This window comes from Cimex lectularius, unplaced genomic scaffold (assembly GCF_000648675.2).
Source record: "Cimex lectularius strain Harlan isolate CLEC.00 unplaced genomic scaffold, Clec_2.1 scaffold94, whole genome shotgun sequence".
In the NCBI taxonomy this organism is placed as follows: domain Eukaryota; kingdom Metazoa; phylum Arthropoda; class Insecta; order Hemiptera; family Cimicidae; genus Cimex; species Cimex lectularius.
This window is the reverse complement of record NW_019392668.1, coordinates 1,032,078-1,060,074: the sequence shown is the minus strand read 5'-3', so window position 1 is coordinate 1,060,074 and position 27,997 is coordinate 1,032,078. Positions and strand designations below refer to the sequence as shown.

At 33.0% G+C, this 27,997-nt stretch overlaps 1 protein-coding gene across 1 annotated transcript; it reads left to right on the top strand.

Annotated features, from left to right (window-relative positions):
• Position 1: 1 nt before the first annotated feature.
• On the top strand, positions 2-27,574 carry LOC106670239 (tyrosine-protein phosphatase non-receptor type 9-like). The gene is made up of 12 exons (XM_014400382.2): positions 2-359; positions 10,213-10,452; positions 10,774-10,863; positions 10,946-11,086; positions 20,795-20,929; positions 23,284-23,421; positions 23,487-23,583; positions 24,005-24,194; positions 24,260-24,420; positions 25,097-25,326; positions 25,414-25,621; positions 27,284-27,574. Exons 1-12 carry the CDS (start codon positions 327-329, stop codon positions 27,505-27,507), a joined length of 1,887 nt encoding a protein of 628 aa, XP_014255868.1. The 5' UTR covers positions 2-326; the 3' UTR covers positions 27,508-27,574.
• Positions 27,575-27,997: the final 423 nt, after the last annotated feature.

The window sequence follows — 27,997 nt, the reverse complement described above, 5'->3', positions numbered from 1 at the left end:
TGTGGCAGTGGCTTAATAAATCAGCTGAGGGCGATTGTCGGGGGTTTTGTTGTGGCTTTTGTATTTAGTAATTTTCCGAGGAGTCGGTGTTCACTCGCGGAAATGATAAGGGCCCCGAGGAGCGGATTGGAAAAGTTTTGATCGTGTGTCCAACGGGAGGAGTCGAGCTAGATCGCTGACCACTCCAGACAAACATGAATGGGCCCTTTTACAGGAAATCGGCACAAACGTGATTCGAACGTCTCTCCAGAGGAAAAATCAACTCTCAAAACATCACAGATTCGGTTTTTTACGGCGGAAAACAATAATCAACTTAATCGACATAAATGGCCAATAATTTGACTCCGGAACAACGACAGGTACACAAAAGCTTTTTTCGATATTTAAATTTATCCTTACTTTTTAAGGGAGCAAACTGGCACAAACGGTTTGGACCAATTCAAAACCGATTTTCGACGATCGTATGCCAACTGTTTTTATACATTCATTTTCTGTTATTACGCATTTAAAGAAAGGAAAACGTTATTTTTTTGTTTTTAAGGCATATGGAAAAGCTTAGACAAAATCATTGCGAGTCAACTCTTTTCTTTAAAAAAAAAAGAAAAAGGTTATGATCTTCGTTAAGTTTTATGTCTGTTTATTGTCTTTTTCCATTGATTTTAAATACATACTTAATCCTCCTCCCGTGTACGTATTTTGGTTCGACCCACTCGGACACCAACCTCCCATCTCAACCACACCTTTTGAATTTTACCTCCTTTTTGCCATTTTTCAAATGTTATTCATTGTTCAAATTTGAACAATCATTGAATAATTTTTTCTCATGATGTTAATTAAATGTTTGAGTTGGTATCGACAAGGTTCCTCAACTTGTCACAGAGATGGTCTTGGGTCCATCGCTTCAAACGTCTTGACCCATGTCCATGTAACAACAGGAACTTTCTACCACTTGTCAGTTTTTCATTGTTGCATCGATGTACATGGAATGGTCCTAGTATGTCTTGATGGGACTGCATAAGTGTTTTAGCCTTAACTGTACCCACCATGATACTTTTCATTTCATGTATACTAATCTAAGTTGTGTATTGTAGTAAGTTGTGTTGTGAGATTTCCCCCTGTGGTCTGTGAGGTGATAAACCTATTATTAGATTGTTACCTATCATCCTGATCTATCCTAGCTGATTTTTGTAAATTTAGATGTGTAAGATGGTGAAATCTGCATTGCTTGAATTAACAAAAATCAGCGAGGGTAGGCAGACCAGGATGATAGTCTTTTTTTGCATCAATAAAACAATAATTCATGAGTGCCTAGTAACCAGAAAAGTTCTTGTGGTTTTTTATTGGTTATTGTTTTATTACCGTTAATCAATGTTTTTATATCCATAGGAGGATGAGGTGTTTAAATCACAATACCTCATGAATAAAAACTATCTTGGATAGTTAATTGTAAATAATAAAATCTTTTCTTTTTCATGGCTTCAAAACTAATAATTCATACATGCTTATTGCATTGGCCTGAGGCAAGTTGTAAAATTTGCACTGCATTTAGTGATGAAACAAACAAGCGCACTGCCCAAAAGTGGTTCAAAAGGTTTGCTTCTGGCAATTTGAGTTGAAGATGAACTGTGGACTGGTAGACCTGTCTTGAATGACGACAAATTGAGTTTATTTATCGAACATGATTTGTGTCAAACATATCAGGGGTATGCCAAAACCTCCAACGTAAATGACGAAACCATACTTAAGATGTGGAATCTGAGCAAATGGGTTCCTCATAAATTTACCTTTAAACATTGGCCTTTCATTGTTTTGATGGTACAAAATGGACATTTTTTGACCAAGAAGTTGTACCATTGGCTGTCACCAAATGACCCTGCCTCATTAATGTGAATGTAATATTCTCCAAGTGACTTTGGTGGAGTAATTTTTAAAACTTTTTGAAACACTTTTGGGTAGTGTGACCATGTATTGTCTCATCACCAAATGCTGTGGAAATTGTAATTCTTGGTATTACGCCTAACCCTTCTATATAAATAGAAATATTGATTAATGATATTAAAACAATAGCAAAATACAACTGCATGAGCTTTTCTGGTTAACCAGTATGTACAATTTTCTACTGCACACTGCATAAATTAACAGTTGTAGCTACTGGGTGAATTACAGCTGGGTATCGGGAATTAGGTGGCCCTCAAAATAGCCTAAAGAAGGATGGGTTCAAAAACTGAACAGTTCCATAAAACGGTTGTCCATCGTGTATTTGCTTGTAGGCCTCCAAATTCCTAGCTACCTGTGTATGTTTTCAACAAGAAATGAATAGAAACAGTGCAGTGTTGCACAATATGATGTGCCACAGCTACGTTCTATGATTCTAACAATGATGAGTTGCATTTTGATATTCAAATGAAGACCTTTTTTAAAGAATTTTCAGGTAGGGTATGATAATTGTTGAATTAGGGAGATTATTGTGAATTTCTTCCTTAGGTCAGTAGGATGATGCACTTGTAGTTTGATTATTTCTGACTGTTTTAGACTGCCTATCTTCACCCTTTTGGTGTGTCACAGACAGACCAAAACAATGACGATAGGCAGAACAAAAACGATCAGACATGTCCAAACTACAGTTTAATTGTTTCTTATTTTCTAATGGTTTTGGTGGAAGAGGAGTATTGTTTAGTATAAATCTGGTAATTCTGGACAAGTTTTTCATAATGAATGGTGTGGAATATGATTGAAAAGTACTCTGCAAACAATCCATGTCGTTATTAGATTTAGCCCAAGCATTTTACGGGTACAGTTCTTCAAAGATTTGTCTGTTTTGATAATCTAGTGTATTTTGGACTTGTTCAGCCCTAAGTGTGACTAGTTCTTGTTTAAAGTACGTCATTAGTTATTTCACACATCGGTGATTTGCATTGTCAGACTACGCAGACCTGCGTTTTTCACTTGGCTAGTGTGCTCAAAAAGAAATAGTCTGTTCAGTCCTTAAATTCCTAAATCGAAATGACTTGTGTTGAATAAAATTTAAACATTGTGATTTTTCTTGAAATCGAGTGTCAAGCCGTCTGCTTGCAGTTTCAAAAAATGCAAGGCTCGGAATATTTGGCATTCTTTATCTTCTTTTGTAGTACTATTATAATCAAAGCAAAAGTGTAGATTGAAAATGCTTCAAATGACATCATCATCAAAAATAACATTGAAATTTATCATGGCTTTGTTCTATCAGTTAAAAGTAGATGGAATTATGAAATTATTGCCTCATATAATAGCTACACAAAATTGACATTTATTGTTAATTATTCTTAATAGTATATAAATTTTACGTAGTAAAAAAATAAATGTTTTCTATTATTCTGTTGGCTTACATTTGAATAGAACAAAATAGTCAACAACTTTATAAGATAAAACCAATTATCAAGAGATAACATAATTATTAACATTCTGATTTAAAAAAAAAATTATGATCAGATTATTTCTCTGGCCAGTTTTAATAAGGTTTTCCCATAAATAAACTGTCCATCGTTCAATACTATTTATGATTTCCTATTTGAGATGGGGGTTTATAAAGCAAGTTTTAACAAACAGGCCCTGAACGGTTAACTTTTCCGGTTCTTTGGAGAAGTTCACATCATAATTTTGTGCCATTTTGTCTTATGTAACTAAGTGTCTATAAATGTATGATTAGAGGCTTCTAGTTCTTACAATTATCATTACAGCAGATTATTTGAGTGCTAAGGATTGTACGTATTCCAAGAATACTTGTCGGTACCTTTAAATCCATTGAATGGAAACCTTTTTATATATCAGATACAATTTTTTGGGAAAGAACAAGAGAGATGACTAAGATGGAGAATTAGAAAAGTGGACTTTCATTGTGCAGCCCTTTGGATTTTTTAACCGATTGACTCGTTTCAAACCAGTAAAATATAATTTCCTATTGTTAAATTGATTTGTCTATTTCTCATTTTCATAAAATTTAAACAACTTGTTAAATTTGTGTCTGAATTACTTACATGATAAATACCTTTTTGTATAAGTTAAGTAAATAAGAGATATTCATCAAATAACAATCAGCAATATTTGCCTATTTGCTTCATTCCTTTACAGTGTTGTAAAGTTTTATAGGCTATAAGTTTTCTTAACTTATAGAATAAATTAGCAAAAAAAAACAATTTATTCTTAATATTTTTATAGTTTTTTTAAAATTGGATTCTAAATACATAGTACCAGCCTACAGCATTTAATTTTCAATGTCAGTTAAAATAATTCAATCTTTAGCACTCATGCCATCTATATGTTTTTCCCCATACTTTTAACTTTTTTTTTAACAATAAAAGACAAATCGGTTAAAATATCTAAATTTTCAGAGAACTAGCAATTTTGTAAGAATAGCGATGGGAAAGCTGAGCCCTCTGATCCCAGAGAACCTATCAAAACCTCCGTGGAATTATCTGGTTGGGATATTATTTATCGGCTTCCTATTGATGTTCTTCATCATGCCGTTACCAAAGTTCATCGCATACACGACATTCACATTGCTCTTCAATCTAGTTGTGCTCAAGTACCACGGTCTGATCATGACAAGGCCCAGTTCCTTAGAGTAAAATGGTCACAAAGCTCAGTGAATGTCAGTCGGTTTATTTAAAAACAAGAAAAAAAATTTAAAGTGAAATACAATAATATTTAAAACAACTGCTTTGTCTTTTATTTACTTTTGTTGAGTTACACTAAGTACGTTAGTAACATAGTATTGATTTTTTGTTTTGTTTCAAAACTGTGTACTCGCACAGAAAATAAACGATAAGTAATTTTAACAAGTGAAATAAAGAGGGAATGAGTATCTTTAAAATTAAGACATTTTATTTGAAAATCGATATTCCACTCCTCATCAAATTGCAGGAATCTAGAACCCCACAAGTCTCATGGGGCTCTGGATATGCTAGAGATGATAGACTCACCCCTCAACATAAAGATTTCACAGATGTAAGTCCCTTTTTTTCCCTTATGTCTACTCATTTTGGTGTTTCTCCACGTATAATTTAATGTAATGTTTAGTTCTTTTTTTTTTTTTAACTTTTTTGAAGTCCAGAATCTTTGAGACAAAATTGATCAATAATTCAACTTCCGCACAAATTTATTTTTAGTAAGTGTAAAAAGTTCACAATTTAGGAGTTAATGCGTATGAATTTTTGATTAATATATCAATAAACTGTTCACATTTATTTCTTAAAAAAAAGTAAAAGAAAAAAAAAGGAAAAAGATGGATGTATGGTTCAGGATTATATAGCTGTTTCTATAATTAAAAAATAAATAAAACAGATAAATTAATAAATATTTCCAATGATTATCCATATCATTCTTAACATTTTAGACAATAGAGTAACTTTACTTGATGATTAATGTCTGTATTTTGGATTATGATTTGTATTATTAGCATCATTTTGTATTTTAACATAACAAAATAATAAAATATAGTCCATACATGTTTAGTAGTCATGATTGACCTTATTAATTATTCTAATTAATTATACTTTTATCTAAGGTTTTTGTTGAGATGAAAAAGTTAATGTAGAAAAAAAGAATAATTAATTTAAATTAAAATAAATGTAAATAATAAATGTTATGATAGCTAAGTGGTTAGAGCAGCGGCTTATTGAGCTGAAGGTCATGGGTTCGAATCCTGCTCATGACAATAACTTTTTCATTTCTATCGAGACCTTACATAAAAAGAATAACTAATTGAAAGAAATAATTTCGTCAATCAGACCACTAAACATAACGGATTAAAATAAATGGTCACTTTTAAAATTTTATATTTATGTGTTAAATTTGGAATTGGCCCATTTTATAATTGTAACATTTTTAACATGAATACTCTATTTTTTGTTTCCAAAAAGTTTTATATATCTTAAAGGTCCCATACACGCTCAGTTAAACTGTTAGCAAATGATTATCTAAGTGGTATATATTTCTAACCAGTGAAATGTCCTTAATTTGGGAATACTGGGACCTTAATTCTCTTTCGTAAACTGAGAGTTATTTCAGCAATCATTCAGCAGGTTTACACTTATAAGCACTCACACCACTTATAAGCTCCTATTAACCCACTCCATAATATATGTATCTCTTTTATTGTGTTTTTCATTTTTCTCCTCTTCTGTTGAAATAGCAGCTAACAGATCAAATTCTACATTCCTTTTGTCACCCATATGACCGATGATGAACAAATGCAATTAATACTGAGAAAACTGAAAGAAAAAATTGATAGGAAACTGAGCTATATATATANGGAATTGTTTCATGCCCCAGCTACCTATACTCTCTTTTGCTGTGCTTAAAGAGTGGGGTAATACCGGTTGTGGTCCGACGAACTCAGTATTTGATCCTTCCTTGGCCAGGCTGTCCGCTTGCTCTTTGCCATAGTGCCCCTTATGAGCAGGTATCCATATGAGGGTTACCCTATTCTCATACCTGGTGATAGTCCTATTAATGAGTTCAACGACGTTTTTAATGAGCTATAGGTGAATATGTGAATAGTTCAAATTGTTTTACAACCTGCATTCATTCAGGCAAACTGACAGTTTAACTAAGTGTGTATACTGTATGGTACCCATTACAAAGTTGTTTTAAAAAATACCTAGTCAGTAGGTAAGTATAGAAAAATTGCACATGAAATAATTTGTTCGCACATTAATTCAAGTAGTTCAAAAATTAAAATTGTTAGTTAGTAGTAGTTCTTCTGTTTTGCTTTCTGGTAAAATTAAATTTGTGGCTAGCACCAAATAAATTTGTAATTGTTGAAAAATATATGGTAGACCAACCCAGCAAGGATTGGCAGACCAAAATAATAGGTAATGACCAAATTACCCCACAGACCACACAGAGAAATCTTAAAATTAAACAAATTGCTATATCAAGATCTAGATGGTTTCTTTTTTTTTTTTTTTTTAAATATACAGTGTGTTGTATAAAAATACACACAAAAAGTGTGTTGTAAATAATTAAATGTAATTTAAATTGATATCTGAAGTTGTGTTCTTTAAAAAGACAAAACTATGTAATCTTAATATTCCATGTTAAACATGTTTAAGATACTAAAATCTATCCCACTGAGATTTAAGAGTTACTTACATAAAATTCAACTCATCTCATTTTATTTATTTTGATTCTTTTCTACTGTAACCATATGCTACAGTATTTAAACAAGAAGGGAACTAACTAAAAACCATGTTTATTTCCTTAAAAATACAAATTAATGAATAAATAAAATACAATCACTGCATCCAAAATTAATGAGACTTTTTAAACTGTAATTATGCAGAAATTTATTATTTTTTATTATCACAACACTCATTTAAGATTTATACCATATTGAGATTAATACATGCGCAAATAAGTAGGAGGGGCAGTAGTGAAGAAATTTCAACAGATAATAAGGAAGTAGAATTTAACTTTATAATTGAAACACATTGAACAAGAGGTGGTGTATTCTATCTATTATATTTGTTGAATTAATAGTTTATTGTATAATATAAACTCAAAAACGTTGAATTAGTCAGTTGTGTTCTTTGTGAGGTTTATATACACCTAGAAAAAAAAGCAAATTAAACTTATCTTTTATCTTTGTAATAACCTACCTAAAACAAGTGATGCTATTACAAATACAAACTAATTTGGTATTAACTATATATTTAACTTTTTGCAATCTTAGCTTGTAAAAAAATTATGAAAACGTATCTGCTTTCTGATTGACGTTTATTGAAAGTTTGTGCACAGTTTGGTCGTCCCTGATCATCGCAGTATCTCACCTTTGCTGGTGACACTTGTTGCTTTTGTGAGTATGATTTTAGTTTCGTAAACATACAGCCATAATAGGTCAGGGAAGATCAAGCTGTAGACAAACGTTTTTCCATGTTCATTATTGCTCGATTAATTTAATATAGTTATAACAAAGAACACAATTGTAAACTTATATTACCGTATATAAAATAAGTATTATTTTATAAGTTTGTATTGGTGTATAATTTTAACTAAACCGTTTTCTATGTAAGAAAAATCCATTTTATAATAATTTTTTAATGAAAGAATTTGTGTGAGTAAGTAGCATATGGATTAAAAAATCTAGAACTTTTAAATGATTTTCCATAACTCATGTGCGTTTTCAACCTTCCAGTACCCATTACAAGAAGCTGCGATAGATGCACTGCGCGAGCAGCTGCCGACTGTACTTCGCGAACCACCCTGGCACATTTTGACGTGGACTGTGATTATCGTTAGCTTATCCCTTTTTTGCAACATGCCGTACTGCTCGTTTATCCTCTACATGTTTTTCAACACTTTCTTGGCTGCAGTCCTGCTGCGTTATTTTGGAGCACTTTAACACACCTTTGTTTTTATAGCATTTAAAATTATATACTTTCAATTCTAAAAAAAGTGTGTTTTTATTTCATAACTAGTTTTTAAATGATTTGATTATTTCTTATTCATACTATATAAATATGGACATAAAGTTAAAAACAAAAAAGAACTGCACAAGAAGGATGCACAAATAAATTCGGAGACTGCAATATCAAAAATCGTATACTTGTGTTACACAAATATTTGATTAATCATTTACATTAAACTCTATGATGGCTAATTTTTATTCCATTTTTTTAGTTATACAAAGTTACTCTAGTTACCACCGTCTTCTGTTCTTATTATAATTAACAAATATCTTGGGCGCCTACTGCTGGAACCTACAGTAAAATCAAATCAAGCATCTTGACTAAGTAGTCAAGAAAGTTAAATTGAAATTGTCACTGCTTGGTGAGATAAAGTAATTAGAATATTTAAATATTGCATACATGGTTGATGGATTTAATTTGAAGGTTGAATTAATTAACACACATCAGTTTGAATTTTTTTTAAATAAATTGCAATTTACATTTACATATACATGCACTCAAAATAGAAAAAATACTTTTCATTTGACTAGAAAAATTAATCATGAACAAAAAATATACACACTTATAAATTATCTGTTTCTTTAATTATTTTTGTCATATTATAGTACAAATACATAAAACATCAATTCATGAAATAAATTACACAGTTAATAGTTACAATTAGTATTTAATTTAGAATGTCACATGCAACATTTTTTTCAAATACAATTTATTTGAATACCTGCATCTTTTGCAAAATTAAAGTTTCTAACGTTAAATATAATTATAAAGGAATCATTTAATTTACTCAAACATCATTCAAGTAACAACTGAAAATTAATGATATATTTTCACATTGCTTGGACCAAAATTTGCGAGAAACAATAAGGTTTTGGCATTTACTGAGTGTACCAAATATTATTTCAGAGATGATTTTTGTGTGACTTGGCATGGATTTTTTTTTTAATGCACTATTCTAAGCAAATTTTTAGAATTTCATACAAAACTGAGGACAGAAATCAGTAAAAGAAAATGATAATAATTTTAAAATATCATAAATTATAGAGGAACCTAGCAAATTAAGACAGCCTGGCCTGGTCTCATATTTCCAAAAGAAATTACATAAATTTGTTTTAAAAAAAATCTAGTATATCAGATAATAAAATGCTTGCAGGTTGTCCTTATAATTATATCTATTATATTTAGTGGTCTATTGACCAAAGTACTTCTTCCAATTAATTAATCTTTTTACATAAGGTTTTAGTTGAAATTAAAAAGTTAGTGTCATGAGTGGGATTCGAACCCACGACCTTTGGCTCAAGAGCAGCCAACATTACAGTTAAAGTAATTAATGTAAGTTAATGTCATTTTTTTAAGATTTTTGAAGCATAAAAAATAACACCATAGCTGCCATTGTATGTACATATAAATAATTTTTTTTGGTTTTCATTATTGAACCCTTGAACCCAGGTGGTAAATATTTCTGACATAAGTCATAATAAATTAATGTTGTACTGTCATCAGCATCCAAATTGAAACTAAATGGAAAATAAAAGAAAATAATTGAACAAAAGAGGTTTTTACTTGCTGTAAGTTTGCTAGAAATGTGAAAATATTTTTTCACCACTGTAATATTCAAGTATGAAATTCAGATTTGTTTAATGGATAAAATAGAATTTCTATGATATGTGATAAAATTCAATGTAATGTTTGCAGTTTGATAATAGAAGTCCACTCAATTTTTTGTTTTATGTCGTTTGAATGTCGTTCCCCCTTTTTGCTTTAGGCAACAAAAACGTTTCTAGAAGCTGTCAATAAACTCAGAAGGAAGAGGTCCGGCAATTCAGCCGCCGTGTCGCCTTCGACGGCGGTCAAGTTCCTGTCAGCCAGGAAATTTGAAGTATCGAGGGCGATAACACTGTTCGAACAGCATGAACTGACGAGGCAGAGGGAAGGATTGGTTGATTTGAATCCTCAAGAGGAGCCGCTGAAAAGTGAACTTGATTCTGGGAAATTTACAATTTTGGTAAGTATTCTTTAAACTTTAGGATGGAAAATAATTGGGAGATATTTTTCCACTCTTGAACTATGTTTGCTAACAGAAAATAATGCAAAAATTGAACAGAAGCAGTATTCTACTGTTTATCTTCATAAGTGCAACGATTGCATCTAGTATGTTTATTTCAATGAACAATATTTTTATTTGATTAATATATTTCATTTTGCAATAAAATATTTATTGTATCTTTTAAAACTCTACTTTTTATGCTATGTCCCCTCTTTATTATGGAAGATTTATTTTAAGGGAAATGTCGATTAGATTTTTAAATTTTTTTTGTTCTTTCAGCCCACGAGAGATTCTACTGGCGCTGCGATCGCTGTTTTTACAGCTAGGATACACTGTCCACAGACCTCAACCCACCAAACCACATTGCAGGTAATCAGACTTCTTATCCTTATATTATCAGGACTATTAATTTTATAGAAAATATTAAGACTTTTGATTTTATTTGACATAGGGTCTGGTTTACCAGTTAGATGTCGCCTTGGAGAGCGTGGATACACAAAAGGCCGGAATTGTTTTCATATATGATATGTCAGATTCCAAATATTCGCATTTCGACTATGACCTTAGCCAAAAAATTTTAACTCTTCTAAAGGTAAGCCATTTCTTTTATTAGTAATGGAAGTACAAATGTACAAAATGTACGAATGTACAAAATTTATTACCACTCCATTGGGAAATTATAGGCAACAAGCTATACATTTCAGAATGAATGCTTGGAAATTTAATTTACTTACTCATTAAATGCAGCTACTATTTTTTTGGTGGTTTAAACTATACAAATTTTGCACAACAATTATTTATTAGACCATTAAAGCATGGGATGTTTATGTTAATGTTAATGTATGACCCATTTGAAGAACATTGGTAATTCATGGAGGCTGAAATTCAAACCCACTCTTCCAGTGATAATTCCCCATGTCAATGCAACAAGAAACTCAATCAAAGCTGTTGCACCCTCCCACACTCCCGCCATTATTGCTATTGACTAAATATCACATAATACTGCAAATAATTTGCTAACCAACCTGATAATAAAAAATCAAAATCAGCAGGCAGTAGCAAAGTTTTAAAACATTTACAATGTGTAATGTATTTAAATCGATAATTGGTTTTCAATATTTAATGGCATGGATGAACTTAATGTCAAAACATTGGTTTCTTGAGTTCTCAAAGGTTCTTTATGATATTAAGAAATTAGAAGCCTTATAATGGACACACTTGATCTTATGTTATGTAACTTCCTCCTTATGTTGATATTTATTCTTGACTGAGCTTTGGGGGAAAAAGTTTAAACTAGACAAAAAATTGAGCTACATGCTCAGTTTAGTCATTTTTTCTGATCTGGATTTAGTAAACTGTCAAATAAATTGGGTCTCTAAAAATCGATTAATCGTACAAAAAACAGAGCTTATGTTATTCAGTTTATTCTTCTGATCTGGATTCAGGTAAACAGAGCATGTAAAGAAACGACTAAAATCTGAGCTGTGGCTGGCTGCTCATTTAAATCAATACTCAATGTACTCAATTCTGCCAATCTGGATTCAGCAACAACAAGCAACAAAGAACGATAAGCAACATTGACAAATAAACTAAGCGTGTGTGGGGGGACTCTAAAAATGGAGAAATTGTTCAAAAACCTCAGCTTTGGCTGATGCGTTATTTAGTTTTCTTCTGATGTGATTTTGGAAAATCTGAGCATTTATGGAACACACTCACTTGGCAAACGTGCCTTCATTCATTTAGACTACCAACCCATTAGAAGCAATTACTGAATTTCCTTAAAGGAAAAGTGTGTCACTCATTGGAAGGCATCAAACTTGTAGTAGACGTTATTTTTAAACTTTTTTAAAATTTAAAATTCATGCGTAAAAACGGAAGAGGAGTTTTATAATAAAATTAAAAACAAAAATTCTGTGGTACACTAGAAATTCCAGTTATCCTCATAATGATGACAATTAACCAAGTATGATTGGCAATATTTTGATTATTGCAAATATAAAATAAATCTACTTTTAACTCTTAATTTTTTAAAATTATATTTAAGTTTAAATGTGTCGACATGGTTTATTTGAATAGGAAGGAAGCTAGAGAAATATTCAATGGGAACATGTAAAAATATTAAAATGTTGGAATAGTAAGAGAATTTTACGGCCATGCATTAAATGTTTTAATTACTGTCCTTGTCCTATGTTATTGTATTGTGAATAGTCCTCTGGACCTTTTCTTGTTTTTCGAGACTTTATCCTGGTAAATATTGAATAGGGTAAAATTTTTAATCTAAAAAACATGATGCAGAAAGTGATTAATAAAATAAGGAAACCCATTCCAGCTTTGCTGAAAGATGCCTGAATTAAAATTGAAAGGAATGTCAATTGGTTTGTGGGGTGCTAAGCAGGAATTATCCCATTTGGGCTGAAGATAGGCCAATGGCCCAATACTTCCTAAAAATAAAAACGTCACCATTGAATTTTTTTTGTACCAATAGCCTTCATCTGTACTGATGAACGCAGCATACAATAAAACGTAATAAAATAGTTAATTTTTGAAAAATATATATACTGTGTAAATAATGTTTGGGGGATATGTACCAATATTTGTAGCTTGGTCATTTTAGTCTGTCGGACACATTTCGGCTTTTTGGGGTTGTCTACTATTTTACTTAGGTGAGTTAGTAAAAGATGAAAGGTACTTGTACTCTTCTCTGAAGATTGTGAAAAGCTGAAACATGTCTGACAGACAAAAGCATTGAAAATACTAGAAACCTTCAAACTACAAGAAGAAATTCACAAAATATATTTTTGTTAAAACAATATTAAAATACTAATAGTACCAACAAAAATTGTTTAATTGATTGTTTAAAATGTTACAAATCTTAGCCACAAGCTTAGGTATTTATGCAATAATTATGCTAATGAAACTAATGAAGAAACTCCAGCTGACTAGTGGCAATGTACCCTAATTAAATTACTAAAAATTTAATCTGTGTAAAATGTGCAATTACCAAAAATAATAAATAATGCCACACTATTTATCCACTGTTCACAAAAGGAACTAATTAAAAATATGAAATATGTCGCGCAATGTAGAATTATTAGCTTTTGAGGCTGACTGTTTAGGCCATAAAAATATTTTTGTGATACACATTAATAATTCTCGTTGTTCGTCAGATGCGTTTAGGCTTCTCAACATCTTCAGTGGTGTATTGTACATACAAAATCTTCTATTCTAAAGGTAGAACCCCGTCTTTAAATAAAACAACGAAATAAATTAATATTTGTAGTTTGGTCGTTTTCAATCTACCAGATCTCTTGTTTTGCCTTTCCTTGCTTATAACCCTGATAATATGCACTGAAGATGGCGAGAAGCACAAACGACTAAACTTCGCAGACTTCAAGAGGTATTGAATAATGCAAAAATGTGTCTGGTTTAATAGTAAAATTTTCAAACTTGCCACAATGATTCGTACTTGTTGAAAAGTTATGTGACCATCAGAAGAGCTGGGCGATCGGTAAAATCGAAATTGAGTGATCACTAGAATATTGCCCTCCCTCTGTCAAAAGTTTTCATTTTTAAAGACCCCAGTGTGATTTTGTATTTTTACACGTCTCCCTCTCCCCCGGGTTGGAGGACTTGGAACCGTCTCAAGTGCCAGGGAATTGAGAAAGAAACCCTTTAAATATAAACTGTGCTTTAATGACGTACTTTCCAACTTTATACAGCGAGATCATCCATTAAAAACCATAAACTGGCGTCCCAGTGGCGTAAACGTTGGCCGCCGAAAGGTAAAGGATTTATGAATTATTACACCTACAACCTTTGTCCAGAAGTGCTTGTATTTATGGTCTAATGTTAAATTTAACAAAGTTATTTTTAATTTCTTATATCGCTTTTAATAATCGCGACCGACGGGGGCTATGGTTTAAAAACGAAAACTATCAATAAAGAGTTCGCAGAAAATCAGACGTGCTTATTAATGCATCTCATTAATTATCTGATTAAAATTGCTCGTTGTGAAATGCATTAAATCGCAGTTTTACGCGAAGAATTATATTCAAAAACCTACTACAAACATAGTAATATTATAACTATTATTTATTGTTATAGAAAGGATCTAGAGGATAGTTGGCAATGGCCTTAATGCACAAAATAAAAATAAAATACATACAATAAGTGAAAGCACAATAAATTTTCTAAATCATACCTAATATAATATTGCTCAAGATAACAGGTTTCACATTTAACTCGCTTTTTTTAACAAAGATAAGCAGAAATAATAAATATCATGTACATGTTCCTGGTTGTTTTTACATGAAATCAAATCTGGAGTGTTTTTTAAATATTTACTACGATCGGAAACTTGGAAATGGCATTCAAAAAGGAAGCGACCTACAGTATCTAATTTTGGGTTTAAACAAATTTGGAAATAGTGGTTGGTTTTGAATTTATATTTTAACCCTTTTATAGCAAATGATGAGTTGGGGGGGGGGATAGGGTTGAAAATAATGTTTTCTCATTGTCAAGTGAAAGATGGTGATTTGCAGATTTTTTAATTATATTACCCATTTTATTCATTAGGATATTCGTCTTGTGCCTACCACATATCATTTGTTCCAATTCGAAGATTCCTAAGAGAAACTGTCCAGTGAACAGCAAACATCGTAATATGCAAAATAGAATTCTTCAGATATACAGTTTATACATTTCACTCGGAGAAAAAATTTTCTACGGGAATGTATCACCAAGGTGAAGTATTAATTACCGCCAATAAAAAATAAATGTGTGAAAAAAGAAAGAAGATGACTTTGTTACTTCATAGCGTATTTATTATACTGTTCTAAAGGAAGTATACTTTATTTTTTATTTGGAAGATTCTAATTTTTCGGTTGTTATAGATTTAGAGTATTTTAGTTTTCGTTTGGCACAGTCCGAGACCATTGTTGCTGAGCATTCTTTGCATAGTAAATTATCGACTTTTCTTGGCCGATTGATATTTTCTTCTGTTTTGATTTTCCAGTCTTTAGTGAAATATTTTCATTCCCTTCTGCGGTAAATTTAACATTGGAAAAATTGCAAAAAAATTACATGATTTAATATACTATGATGGCCTTATTTATTTAATGTTTGTGTTTTGAGTGTGGGTTTTATTAGTTGTAGGGTCTAAGTTTCCTTTTGCGATTGCGTCATATCTATTGTTTAAGGTAAAGATTGGAAACTAATTTTAAAGCGGATCCATAACAAAAAAGAATGTGTATGCAATGAAAAAACTCTTGTTTTCATGTACAGCGTGCTTTTGAGATAAATTAACTTTCATTATCAAAAGGATATCGGTATGGAGTAGGTTGAAGACACAATAAAATTGGTCTAGTTGAAACACATTGCACTAGGTTTGTAAATCATTAGCGAATAAACTTTACAAAAGAGTAAAAGATAAGCATAATACAAACGACGACACAACGAAACTAGTTTAAAATCAAGAGAAAATACAGGATGTTCGGCTACTCGTGTTACAAACTTTACCCGTAGATTCTTCATTCAAAATGGAGCCCAAAAGTCCTAATTAACTATGGTCCTGATCTCAACAGTTTCGGAGTTACTCCACTTTTTCTGATTTTTTAAGATTTCACGACCTTGCTTCAAATAAACAATGGTAACTCCAAAACTAAAAGGTTTTGGACAAATCCGTTGATACCATTGAAAATTGCGTTACATTTCTAATAAGATCAATACTAAACTTGTAAACGTTGGTGAAATAAGCGTTTTAGTAGCCAGATCTATGAAAAATAATTTTTTGTTCAATGTTGACAAACTTACTATAGAGATTCTAAAATAATATTTCCAAATATAGGGACCAGCAAATTTCAGAAAACGTACTCCATTTAATATCCTTTTTAGTTGTGTAATTGCTTTTTTAATTACTTGTTTTAAAGATTAAGAAATTGATGGTGGAAAGGAAAAAACCGTGGCTGAAGAAAGATTAATAATAATATTAAAAAAACTTAAGAAAATTTTGAATGAATTTATTAAAACGACATTAAATGGAGTACGTTTTCTGAAATTTGCTGGTCTCTAGGTTTGGAAGTCACTAGCTTTTCAACTTTTAATTTTTTTTTTTAAGTTCTCGCTACTAAAACGCTTAATTCACGAAGGTTTACAAGTTTAGCATTGATCACATCTTACTGGAAATTTATCGTAGTTTTAAATGGTATCAACGGATTGGTCTAAAACCTTTTAGGTTTGGAGTTATGATTGTTTATTTGAAGCAAGGTCGTGAAATCTCAAGAAATCAGAAAAAATGAATTAACTCCGAAAAAGTTGAGATTCGGACCATAGGAAAAGTTCTCAAGAAAGTTGAGATTAGGACTTTTTTGTTCCTTTTTAAAGTAAAGAATCTACTAGAAAAGTTTGTAACACGAGTACCCGAACACCCTGTATACACGCAAAAGACGGATTAGGAATCCACTTCAGCCATACTCGCAGAAGTATTTTTGTAACATTTTGTAAATTCACCGAAATTTCGGCAAAACATCACACAAATGCGTAGACTTCATACTCGCCATACTAGACACCAGCAAGAAAAACAGCATAATCAACGTAATGACAGACCTGAACTCATTACACGAAAGCATAAAATTCACCGCAGAAATAGAAACGAATAACAGTATAAACCTACAAGACTTAACAAACACAAAAACAAACAAACTACATTGGACATAGACAGAAAACCGACTGCAACTGACATCATACAAGTCGACTCATACCATCGCTGATACAAAGTGGCAGCAGTGAAGTACATGACAGAAGAAAAATAATACAAACTATAGCACGCAATAACGGATATAACACGAACACAATCAACAAAATCATAAAAATGCAAACAAAAAAATGGACCACATTCACATACGTTGGGAAAGAGACATACAAGCTCAATAACTTATTCAACAAATTAGGCATAAAAACAGCACTAAAAACTTCAAACAAAATAGGAAAAGTACTAAGACAAGACGGACCAACTAAAAGAAAAGAAAGAAAAAACATATTGTGCACACCAACATGCGAATGCGGAGACAAATACATCGGAAAGACTGGACAAAAATTAAAAGACAGATACAAAGAGCAAATCCAATCGTTTAGGGGCAAAGACGAAAAATCGAAATTTGCGAATGACCTAATAGAATTCAACCACAAACCATCGACAATACAAATATGAAACAACTACACAACCTACAAAAATGATGGAAAATGAACGTACTCGAAAACTAATTAATATGTAAACAACACATTCAACACTAAAAAAATCCCAAATACACAAATTAACAATATCTCTCAAACATCGGTTACATTATTTAAAATAATACACAAATTAAAAAGGAAAAGGACCATAGATAAAGGCCAACTAGAATAATTAAAAACCAGACTTGATCCATCAAACTCACCGACAAACAATTCTAATATCCACCCAGTCCCCACACCATCTACGATTTCTAAACTAAATAACACTCCACAGAAATCACACAAACTCTAAAAATGGCTAAATACCGAAAAGCTTCTAAACCAACAAAAATCAGCGAGGATAGGCAGTCCAGGATGATAACTTTCAACCAATATGTTCATCATCGTGCAGGCCACATGAGGAAATCCCACAAAACATAATAGATATATCAACTTGCGAGATTTCTTCTGGAACTTCTTGCGTGATGATCTGAGTGTGTGATGAGTTTTTAGGTATTTAACAACATTTCATTCTATCAGACGTGTCTTACCATCTTCTGTGTGGTATCAAGGATATAAGCAGGGAAAGGCAGGGGGTCAGATGCAACGCTGAATATATCGAAACATGTAACAGATAGACAACAATGATCGGAAACGAACAAACAGACAATACATAGACATCATTATTTTACATAGACTGATTTAACTCGAGTTATAACGTTTTTTTTCACGTTTTGTTTTCTTTTTTGCGTGAATCCATTTACATAACGCCTTGTTCTTCCGGTGGTTTCAAATTCAATGTATTTTTTTACAGACGGTGTTAAAATAATAATGCAAGACTGTTATTATTATGAACAAGAGAGACAGGAAATCCAGTGACATACTTTTTCCGAAATACAAAGTAAACAGTTTCTATTTATTTTAGAAGAGAAAATCACAGAAAAGTTTCTGTCATTTCTTATTTTTAAAGAAATTCATTATAAACAGTGTATTAAGCAAGTAAAAGCTATAAAACATTTCATTTAGAAAGAGTTTTAAAATTAAACTTTGTTGATGGAAACTGAAAACTTAGGTTCTTTCTTGGATTAATTCCTTTCATCCAGTGATAACTGATCTCAAGACCTTATTTATGTCGCAGAATGGATCAGCGATGCAGAAGTAAATTTATATTAATGAGAGTGATTAAAATGCCCCTTCATTTTTCATTCCTCGTCCGTACTTTGGTGATTAATAATTATTAGGCCCGATTATAGTGGTTGTATTTTGTCCACATTTGCGTTTCAGGTACATTTTTCCCCCGCGGAGCACCACAGCAACAGGTCTGTTGGGATTTCTCCTGTCTCATTGCCGAAGTGTGTTTAATTAATTCCAATCTTTATCCAATGGTTTAGCGTTATAACCATATAAATTTACATAGATGTTGCACCAAACGAGAGCAACAAGATTCCGATTAGCAATGGTACATAATGTATTAGAGTGAAGCGTGGGTTGAGGGAATCTAAGATCGATTTCGTATATCCCTGGGGAATCAATTATTTAAAACTTTTAACGAACGCATCGAGGCCAAAGTCCTCCTACCCTCGATTGATTCTGTAGGAACATGTTAATTTCGAAAATATAATATTTGGAAGCTCGTTTCTGGACCCTTGTTACCTAGCCACCTAGACGCAAACTACAAAATGGTACGGAGCTAGGATTGGTAGATTTTTTTAAAATAAAACACTCAAAGTTCGCTGTTCACTTTTTTCTGAAGCTCTTAAATCTCAGAGTCTGCCTTCATTTTCATGAAGCCCTCAAAGTCCGATGTTTGCTTTTTATGAAAAGCTCTTAACTAATCATACGCTAAATATTTCTTCAAATTATAAGAAAATGAAATTGATAGTCGATTTTGTAAAGTCGACATGAAGATGTCATTATTATTCAAGGGTTTTTGTTTTAAAATGATATTTTTAATAATATAATAATGCTATTTAAAATGCAAATTTACAAGCGTAATAATTATTTTATAGAAAATGCAGTTGCAACAGTTAATGAGGATAATGAGTGTTCCTCATGGGGTCTGTGGGGTCATCAGTCTATCCTTCAGTGTTTGATTTGTGTGCTTGTCTCTCCATGTTTACAACCCTGATGTCAGGCTCTGAAGATGACGAAAAGCGTCCAACAGAATAAAACAGCTAGGAAAGCCAGACCAAAAGTTCGGAAACTACCAAACTACAGAATCAGTATTTGAAGATGAAATTTTTGAGGTTTAGAGCCGGAATATGTCCCACATAGTTTTCGATTCAATATTCGATCCTAAACTGGAGAGGTTGGTCAAATTGTCGTTTCTTCAACAGTTTCAAACTTCTCTTTTAAGATTAATTTTGATACTAAAGTTACACCGACAGACGCAACGAGAAACCCTGCGAACTTGTGGATGGGAGGAACTTCTAACTCCGATTTATGTACCGTTATGTTGTACTTGCAAATAAAAATGATAATTTAGAGTTTTTACTTGAAAGCTGAAACAATTTTAGATTTCGATAATAAAAAAAAAAAAAAACTAAATATAACAACTTGATCTTAAAAGACAAAGTTTTTATTTTATCAATGTATTTTTTTTTTTCAATTTACTAAGAAGAATTTTTTGGGTGCTTAATTATGCTTAAGGGGCAATTTGGACACGCCGCTGTTCGATTCCAAATGCCTTCAGATAAGATTATTTAAGTGCACAAGAATTATCGTACCAAGCTTAACGAGTTGTCGTATAAATAAAACAATTTAAAAAAAAGGAAAAAAAGGTCAAAATGTTGAGCTTATGGGGGTGTTTTATGTGCGCATGGGGTGGTGGAATGCGCATGTCGCCACATATCGGCGTTTTCCACCCCTTCGCTTTTCTCCACCATTCCAAGCTCGGCATCTTCTACAAATTTACCATTGTACGTTACCGTTTTTTTATGACTATACCGTTAATAGCTGTTTTATAGATAAAAAGTCCAAACTTTACGCCTTTTAAAAACCAAACTTTCCCAACTATCAACCTACTTAGAAACTTGGTCGAATCGTTCATTTCGATAGTTTTCATGACTAAAGTGTATTGCTTTAATTACAGGGCGGATATCCAGCCAGATTGAAAAAAGTGCTTATAGTAACAGCTCCACTATGGTTTAAAGCCCCTTTCAAGATTCTAAGACTGTTCGTGAGAGAGAAACTGAGAGATAGGGTCTTCACTGTAAGTCTTCCACAGGTGAGTGCGTTCTTCTATTATTTAAAAGGTTTTAAATGGATAATCAATGCCTCATTTTCGAAATTCGTCGTAAAATTTAAAAAAATAAATCGATAACAAAAACTATACGGCATTAGTTATGACAAACAAGGGTCCTAAAAATAGACAATCTTTATGAAAATTATAACATTAATAATTACTAAAGGTAGTATATCAGTCAGTTGATATATTAAGCAAAAGTGAGTTAGTGAGTATGAGAGAGTGAAAAAAAAGTATGGGTGAAAAATGACAGGGGAAATGGAACTCGCCTGCAGCAGGAGCAGAGTAGGAGAGACAGGAATAAAAGACCTACAAAGATAGTAGCAGATTCAAAAGAAAATAAATATAGCGATGTAAAATAGAAAAAGATATGAAAACGAAGTGAGTGATATGAAAAAGTGTGAAAAGAAAGTAATTAGTAACGGTGGGAAATAGACATACATAGCTAGAGGAGTATGAACTGACAACAAGTAATCCTGTGAACTGAAAAGAGATAGAGTTGAAGAGGAAAACAAACCTCGCGTGCGCATGAGAGAAAGAAACAAGAGAAAAAAAAATTGGCGAGGAAAACTTCCGATTAGAGATCAGACCAACCTGCCGAGTTCGTGAAAGCGAGTAAGCGAGTGAGTGAGACTAGAGTAAGGGGGAGCAACGGACAGACCTACCGAGCAGATAAATAGTGTTAAGCAGAAAAAACTGACAAAACTAGCTAGGGCTTGTGTAAAAGAGAAAAAAGAAAAAAATATTGGGTTGAAATGGACGGATAAATCTCGCGAGCGCGTGAGAAAAAGACAAATAGTGTGCTAGAAAATAAAATCAAAGGTCAAAACTCTCTAGCCTAACGTATGAGAAAAAGAGAAAGGGTTAGGGGAAAAATGGGCACGTAAACATATGAGCATGTAAGAGAAAGATAGCGTTAGGGGCGAAATGCACATACAAACTTAGCGAGCTCGTGAGAGGGAGAAAAATAATTTTTTAAGTGCAAAATAGAGCACGTAGTGAAAAAGAGAGATATAGTTTTCGGGGGAAAAATAGACAAACATCGCGTGCGCGTTATAAAAGTAGAAATGTGGTGTACAGGAAAAATGAGAAACAGACCTACCGAGTACGTTAGAAAATTATAAAGAGCGTTAGGCGGAAAATTGACAAACCTAGCTAGTGCGTGAGAGAAATAGAAATTAGCTTAGGGGGAATAAACAAAGATAAATCTAGCGAGAATTAATAGCAAGACAAATAATATTAGGGCAAAAACATGGACAGACAAAGCTAGCTAACAAATGAGAAAGAAAAAGGGTTAGGGAGGAAAATGGATTGACAATTTTGCAAGTGCAAAAGAGGGAAAAATGTCATAGGGGAAAACTTTCGTTTCATAAGTTATAAAAAGAGTGATAAAAAAGAGTGAGATAAATAGTGTGAGGGAGGGGAAGGGGAGAGAGAGTGGTAAGGAAGGAAATAGGGTGAGAGAGAAAGAGAACTAAACCACAGACATTATAAAAAGAATTTTCGAAAAAAGGCGATAGGGGGTGAGAGAGAGGGAGTGAGAAAGAGAGAGGGTGAAAGAGAGAAAAAAGGGTGAGAGAGACAGAGTGAAAGAAAGAGAGAGAGAGAGAGAGTGTGAAAGAAAGAGATAGAGAGTGAAAGAGAGAGAGAGAGAGTGAGTGAAAGAGAGAGAGAGAGGAGAGAGAGAGAGGGGAGAGAGAGAGAGAAAGAGAAAGAGAGAGAGAGAGAGAGAGAAAGAGGGAGTGAGGGAAGGAGGGAGAGAAAGATAGGTGAAAGAAAGAGAGTGGTAGGAGAGAAAGGGAGAGAGAGAGAGAGATGTTGTGAGGGTGAGAAAGAGAGGGTGAAAGAAAAGAGAGAGGGAGAGAGAGAGGGATGGAGAAGGAGTGAGAAGAGGAGGAGAGGGAGTGAGAGAGGGGGCGAGAAAGAGAGGGTGAAAGAAAGAGAGAGGGAGAGAGAAAGAGAGAGATGAGGAGGAGAGGGGTGTGTGTGTGTGAGAGAGAGAGAGAGAGTAAGGGTGAAAGAAAGAGAGAGGGTGAGAGAGGGGGGTGAAAGAAAGAGAGAAATGGTGGGAGAGAGAGAGAAAAGGGGGGAGAGGTGGAGAGGGAGTGAGAGAGTGCGGGTGAAAGAAAGAGAGAGATGGTGGGAGAGAGAGAGAGAAAGAGAGAGAGTGAGATAGAGAAAGTGAGAGGGGGAGGGGGGATTGCAGCAGGATGAAGGCATGAGAGGATGTAGCAGTTAGTTATTAACTAGTTTTAGTTGGTAGTTGGGCATATTATTTTTAATAATCTAATTTGTAATTGTAATCTTTGTTTGTACATTTAAAATTTTGCTTCCAGTTAAGCTTACACATTCCACGAGAAAGCCTTCCAGTGGCTCTGGGAGGGGGTCTACAAGTGGCCCACCATGCCTGGCTGCTCTATTGCCAAATTTCCATGGCCAATAAAACTCTCGATTATAACCAATCACAAAACAACGTGAGTTGAAGTGTTACAAATTTGAACCATTGCAAATCTTTTATTTGTCTTTTTTTCTCTCACAGCTAGAAAGTTATGCAGATTCCCCTGTTGTATCCGAAGATGAGGAGATAAACTCCCATCCGAACAATGAATCCTGGCAGCCTATTACAGAATCTGCAGGTAATGCAAATGCAAGAACATTTCAAGTACATATGGATCCCCCCATTTTTGATGATTTAACAAATTTGACCATATTTCACTTGCATATTTCGCTGGATCACTCGTTGTAAATCAGTTCAGTTTAGGAAAGATGTGTACGTTTTCTTGTGAATTTTGATGCTTGTCCTATCAAATCATCTAAAGAAATAAAACACACTTTACTCAACTTTCATTAACTCATATCACATCTAATTGTAAATTTGTAGTTTAGGTTCTTTCACTAAATCCCTTTTAAATGAAAATCTGTTTCCAACTTAGCTTTTTTTGCTTTGTCTGCTTGGATTTCCTGTACAGCTTATTTAACTTGATCCAGTCTTATAAATGTGCTTATTGTAGAAAAATGGTCCATGTAAGAATGGTCATTTATCTGTTGTTTTCACAGCGTCACCTGTGGCTCCTTCGTCAGCGAGCAGTGGCTTTTCGGATGATGACAGCCTACACTGTGATAGCCCAGGAGGGCAAAGTCTTATCGAGTTCGTCGAAAAAGTCAGGTCGAAAGGTAAAGCCGGGCTTAGTATCGAATATGCTGAGATCAAAGCCAGGCCTCCTGATGGAACTTTCAATCATTCCAAGTAATTTCAAATATTTCTTGATGGGAAAAGGATAGATCATTGTATTTTTTTTGTTATATTTGCAGGATGAAACAAAATCAAGCGAAGAATAGGTACACAGATGTACTGTGTTATGACCACTCCCGTGTTTTACTCTCTGTAATCGATGATGACCCTACTTCTGATTACATAAATGCAAATTTTGTGGATGGCTACAAACAAAAAAATGCATTTATTTCTACCCAAGGTATTTTTTTAATTATTGCTTTTCTTAATTTTACTGTTTGAAACACTAATAAATCGTATATAAGGATATAGACTTTGTGGGTGTGTGTTTTAAGCATCATTGGAAAATAAAATGACAATTTTGAATTTTTTTTTTCTTTCCTCCAAAAAGCAGTGATTAAATATTTTTCACCTATTAACAAGAATATTATTTTTATTATAAAATAAATATAAAAAAGAGTTGCAAACAAGTTTTTAAAGTTAATTTTAGTTTAAATAATTGAAAAAGTGCAAAACATTTTTGTAAATTTTTAAATAATTTTAAGACTGCCATAAGATATCTCGTAATATAATTTTAAATTACTGATAAAAACTATTATCTTCATATTTTTTTAAAATTATCATAATTTTGCTTTGTCATCGCTTGATTATAAGAAAAATATAGGAAGAATATTAATAAAATGAATCTATAAATTAAAACCTAGATTGATCGAGTATTATTGCCAATAATATTTCAATACATTTTTGTTTTATTATTGAAAATATAAATTTCAACATACAAGCTTTTAAATTGTTGTTTGCATGAGTTGACTGAACAAGCAAAATTATTGGTGTTGATGAATATAACGATAAAAAATTCGAACACAATTGAACTGTGTTCAATTTATCAAAGACATATTTATGTGTGTGTTTTTTAGGACCATTACATAAAACCTGTGATGATTTTTGGAGAATGGTGTGGGAACAGGGGACTGTGGTTATAGTGATGACGACGAGGGTTGTTGAAAGGGCGAGGTATAAATGCTGGCAGTATTGGCCTCCGGATGCTGGCACGACCCAAACCTACGGCATCTTCACAGTTCAAACCATGGCGGTCGAATCTCATGCCGATTTTATTGTATCGATTATAAGTTTGGTTAATACCAAAGTAAGTTCACAATTAATTTCATCATTATATAACATTTTTATATAATATATTATTGTTTAAAACTAAATGCGAATTTTTTTTTTTAAGACTGATGAGAGAAGACACGTTGAACATTTGCAGTACATCTCTTGGCCTGATTACGGTGTACCGGAAAGCGCAGCTGCGGTGCTCAGCTTTCTCCAACTGGTCAGGAGCACTCAGGAAAAGCTGGTGAATTCGTTGGGTGACACCTGGGCAGGACATCCTAGGGGGCCACCTGTGGTTGTCCATTGTTCTGCTGGCATTGGAAGAACAGGTAAATATTGACAATAGATTATTAATTTTCATAAAACTATTAAAAGTCAGTTTAAAACATTTTTTATTCTCCTGTACTGTACTGTATTTTATAATAACAATCTATTAATATGTAGTTTTTTTTTTTTTTTTTTTTTTTTTTTTTTTTTTTTTTTTTTTTTTTTGGGAATATAGTCAGCTGAGGTCATCGCCTGCCCTCTATGTGTTTTTACTCTTTTTTTATAATGCTCGAGAATAACTATTTAACCATTGCTTTTTGGCATATTGAACTTTACTTTTTTATTCAAGGAAATTGAAACAAATATAAACACTCAGACTCCATTATGTTACCGGTTCCTCCTCAGAACGTTGACAATCGATCCTGTCTCTGGGGTACCTAGGGCTCAGTGGAGATTTTTTGCGTGGCCTCTTCTTTTCCAAAAATAAAATAATTAGCTGCCACTCTGTTTTTTCTCTTTTACTTTAAGGGAAACAGTGAACCCTCAAGGTGGAATAAAAAAGTATATATCAGTGTGCTCTATATTTTGAATAAAATAGAAAACAATAAGGAAAGTAAGTTCTCTTCTAGAATTTAAAAAAAAGAAAGAAAAAGAAATGGCCACAAAACAAAATTGCATAAAAGAAAATCAAAGTTCGAACCTCGTCCTGGTCCTTTTTCTTCTCGTTCCAGGGTGGTTCTTCCCATGCACATGCGAACTGTCAGCTCCACAATGATAAGAAAATCATTATTTTTTGTGGTCTGCTTGACCAATTAATACATTCAGTTAATTAAGGTTTTTAGTCGAGATAAAAAAGTCAGTGTCATGAGCGGGATTCGAACCCACGACCTTCGACTTGAGAAGTCACGATAGCTCAAGCAGTAGAGTAGTGGCGTATCAAGCCGAAGGTCGTGGGTTCGAATCCCGCTCGTGACACTTGACTTTTTTATCTCAACAAAAAACCTTAATTAATTGAATGATAAGAAAATGAAGTCCAAAATAATTTTTTAAAAAGTCATTTTTCACCCTTTTCTCCAACTCATCCATTCTTGTTCGAGCTTTGCTTATTCTTGGTGGCTGGGCCCCAATCCTCGCCAATGTCCCTGCTGAGTCTCCTTTGGCTCCCAAAGACCACCCATGTGTCTTTGACCTCTTGCCAACCTCGCTCTACCTTGCTGAGGGCCAGGTTGAATCTGGTTTCCCCTTTGCAAAATAAATTTTTGTTTGTTTTCCACTTGTAACAATTAAATATAACTTTAATGACTTTTTTATAATCCTTATTGTGTGTAATAATAGACATTTTGTAATTATCATATTAATGAACAAACCCAAAGTAATAAAACTTCAGGGTCATGAAACTATTATAACATATTTATTTAAAACAATTTATTTAATTTATTTGAGAGGATCCCCGCGGTAGCCGAGTGGTTAGCGTGAGAGACTCTCACGCCGCGGTCGTGGGTTCGATTCCCTCTGTCGCCTCTGGCCTTTTTTTCACGATAACCCCCCCCCCCCAATTTGAACACACATGTAAGAATTCGTCACCATGGCTAATATGCATAGATCATAACGAAAAAAAAAAGATTATTTGAATACAATTTGCTGTGCTTTTCACACGTTATCACTTAATAAAAGAGCCTCCTCCCTCCAAACAATTTATTTACAAGATGATGTCATTATTTCAGGAACATTTTGCACATTAGACATTTGCATCAGCCGTTTAGACGAAACAGGGAGTGTCGACGTTAGAAGTACTGTTGAGAGAATACGTGGGCAGAGGGCATTCTCGATTCAAATGCCCGACCAATACATATTCTGCCACCTCGCTCTCATAGAATACGCTGTTGCCAAGGGGATGATACCTCCCACCGACCTTTTTGTTAACCTGCAAGACCATGACTCGGACTAGACAATAATTGCCTAATTAAAAACCAAAAACAAAAAAAATCAGCTTGGGTTGATCTGTGCGTGACATATTTTATTTTATGTCATTTAGCTGGAACTCATACGTTACATTTTTATTTCCTTATTTATTTATGACTTATTCATAAGCAAACAAATTTTGTTTGGTTTCAAAGCCAAAGTCAACTATTTTATGAAAGTTATTAAAAGTAGTAATTGTTTTTAAAAGAAACAAACCATTTACAATTAATTGTGAAAAGATATTTTAAATCTTAATGTAAGGGGCTATGAATTCAGTGTGAACTCCTTTGGTTTTGTGTGGATTTGTATATTTAAAAATACAACCATAATTGTAAATTGTCAATAAGTTCTTAACTTATATCTTTGTATAGTTAAAAGCTGTCTCAATAATTTATTTAATTTTACTAATAAGGACAATTACAAACGAGAGAAACTTATTTTGTTACGATACTTTTTGTGATTATATTTAAGCGAAA

What these genes read in the sequence shown, in the direction of transcription:
- LOC106670239 (XM_014400382.2), top strand. Translation starts at nt 327, where the DNA reads ATGGCCAATAATTTGACTCCGGAACAACGACAG. An exon ending in CTGGGAAATTTACAATTTTG is followed by an intron (nt 10,453 to 10,773) that starts GTAAGTATTCTT and finishes TTGTTCTTTCAG; the next exon opens with CCCACGAGAGATTCTACTGG. An exon ending in TGCTGGCATTGGAAGAACAG is followed by an intron (nt 25,622 to 27,283) that starts GTAAATATTGAC and finishes TCATTATTTCAG; the next exon opens with GAACATTTTGCACATTAGAC.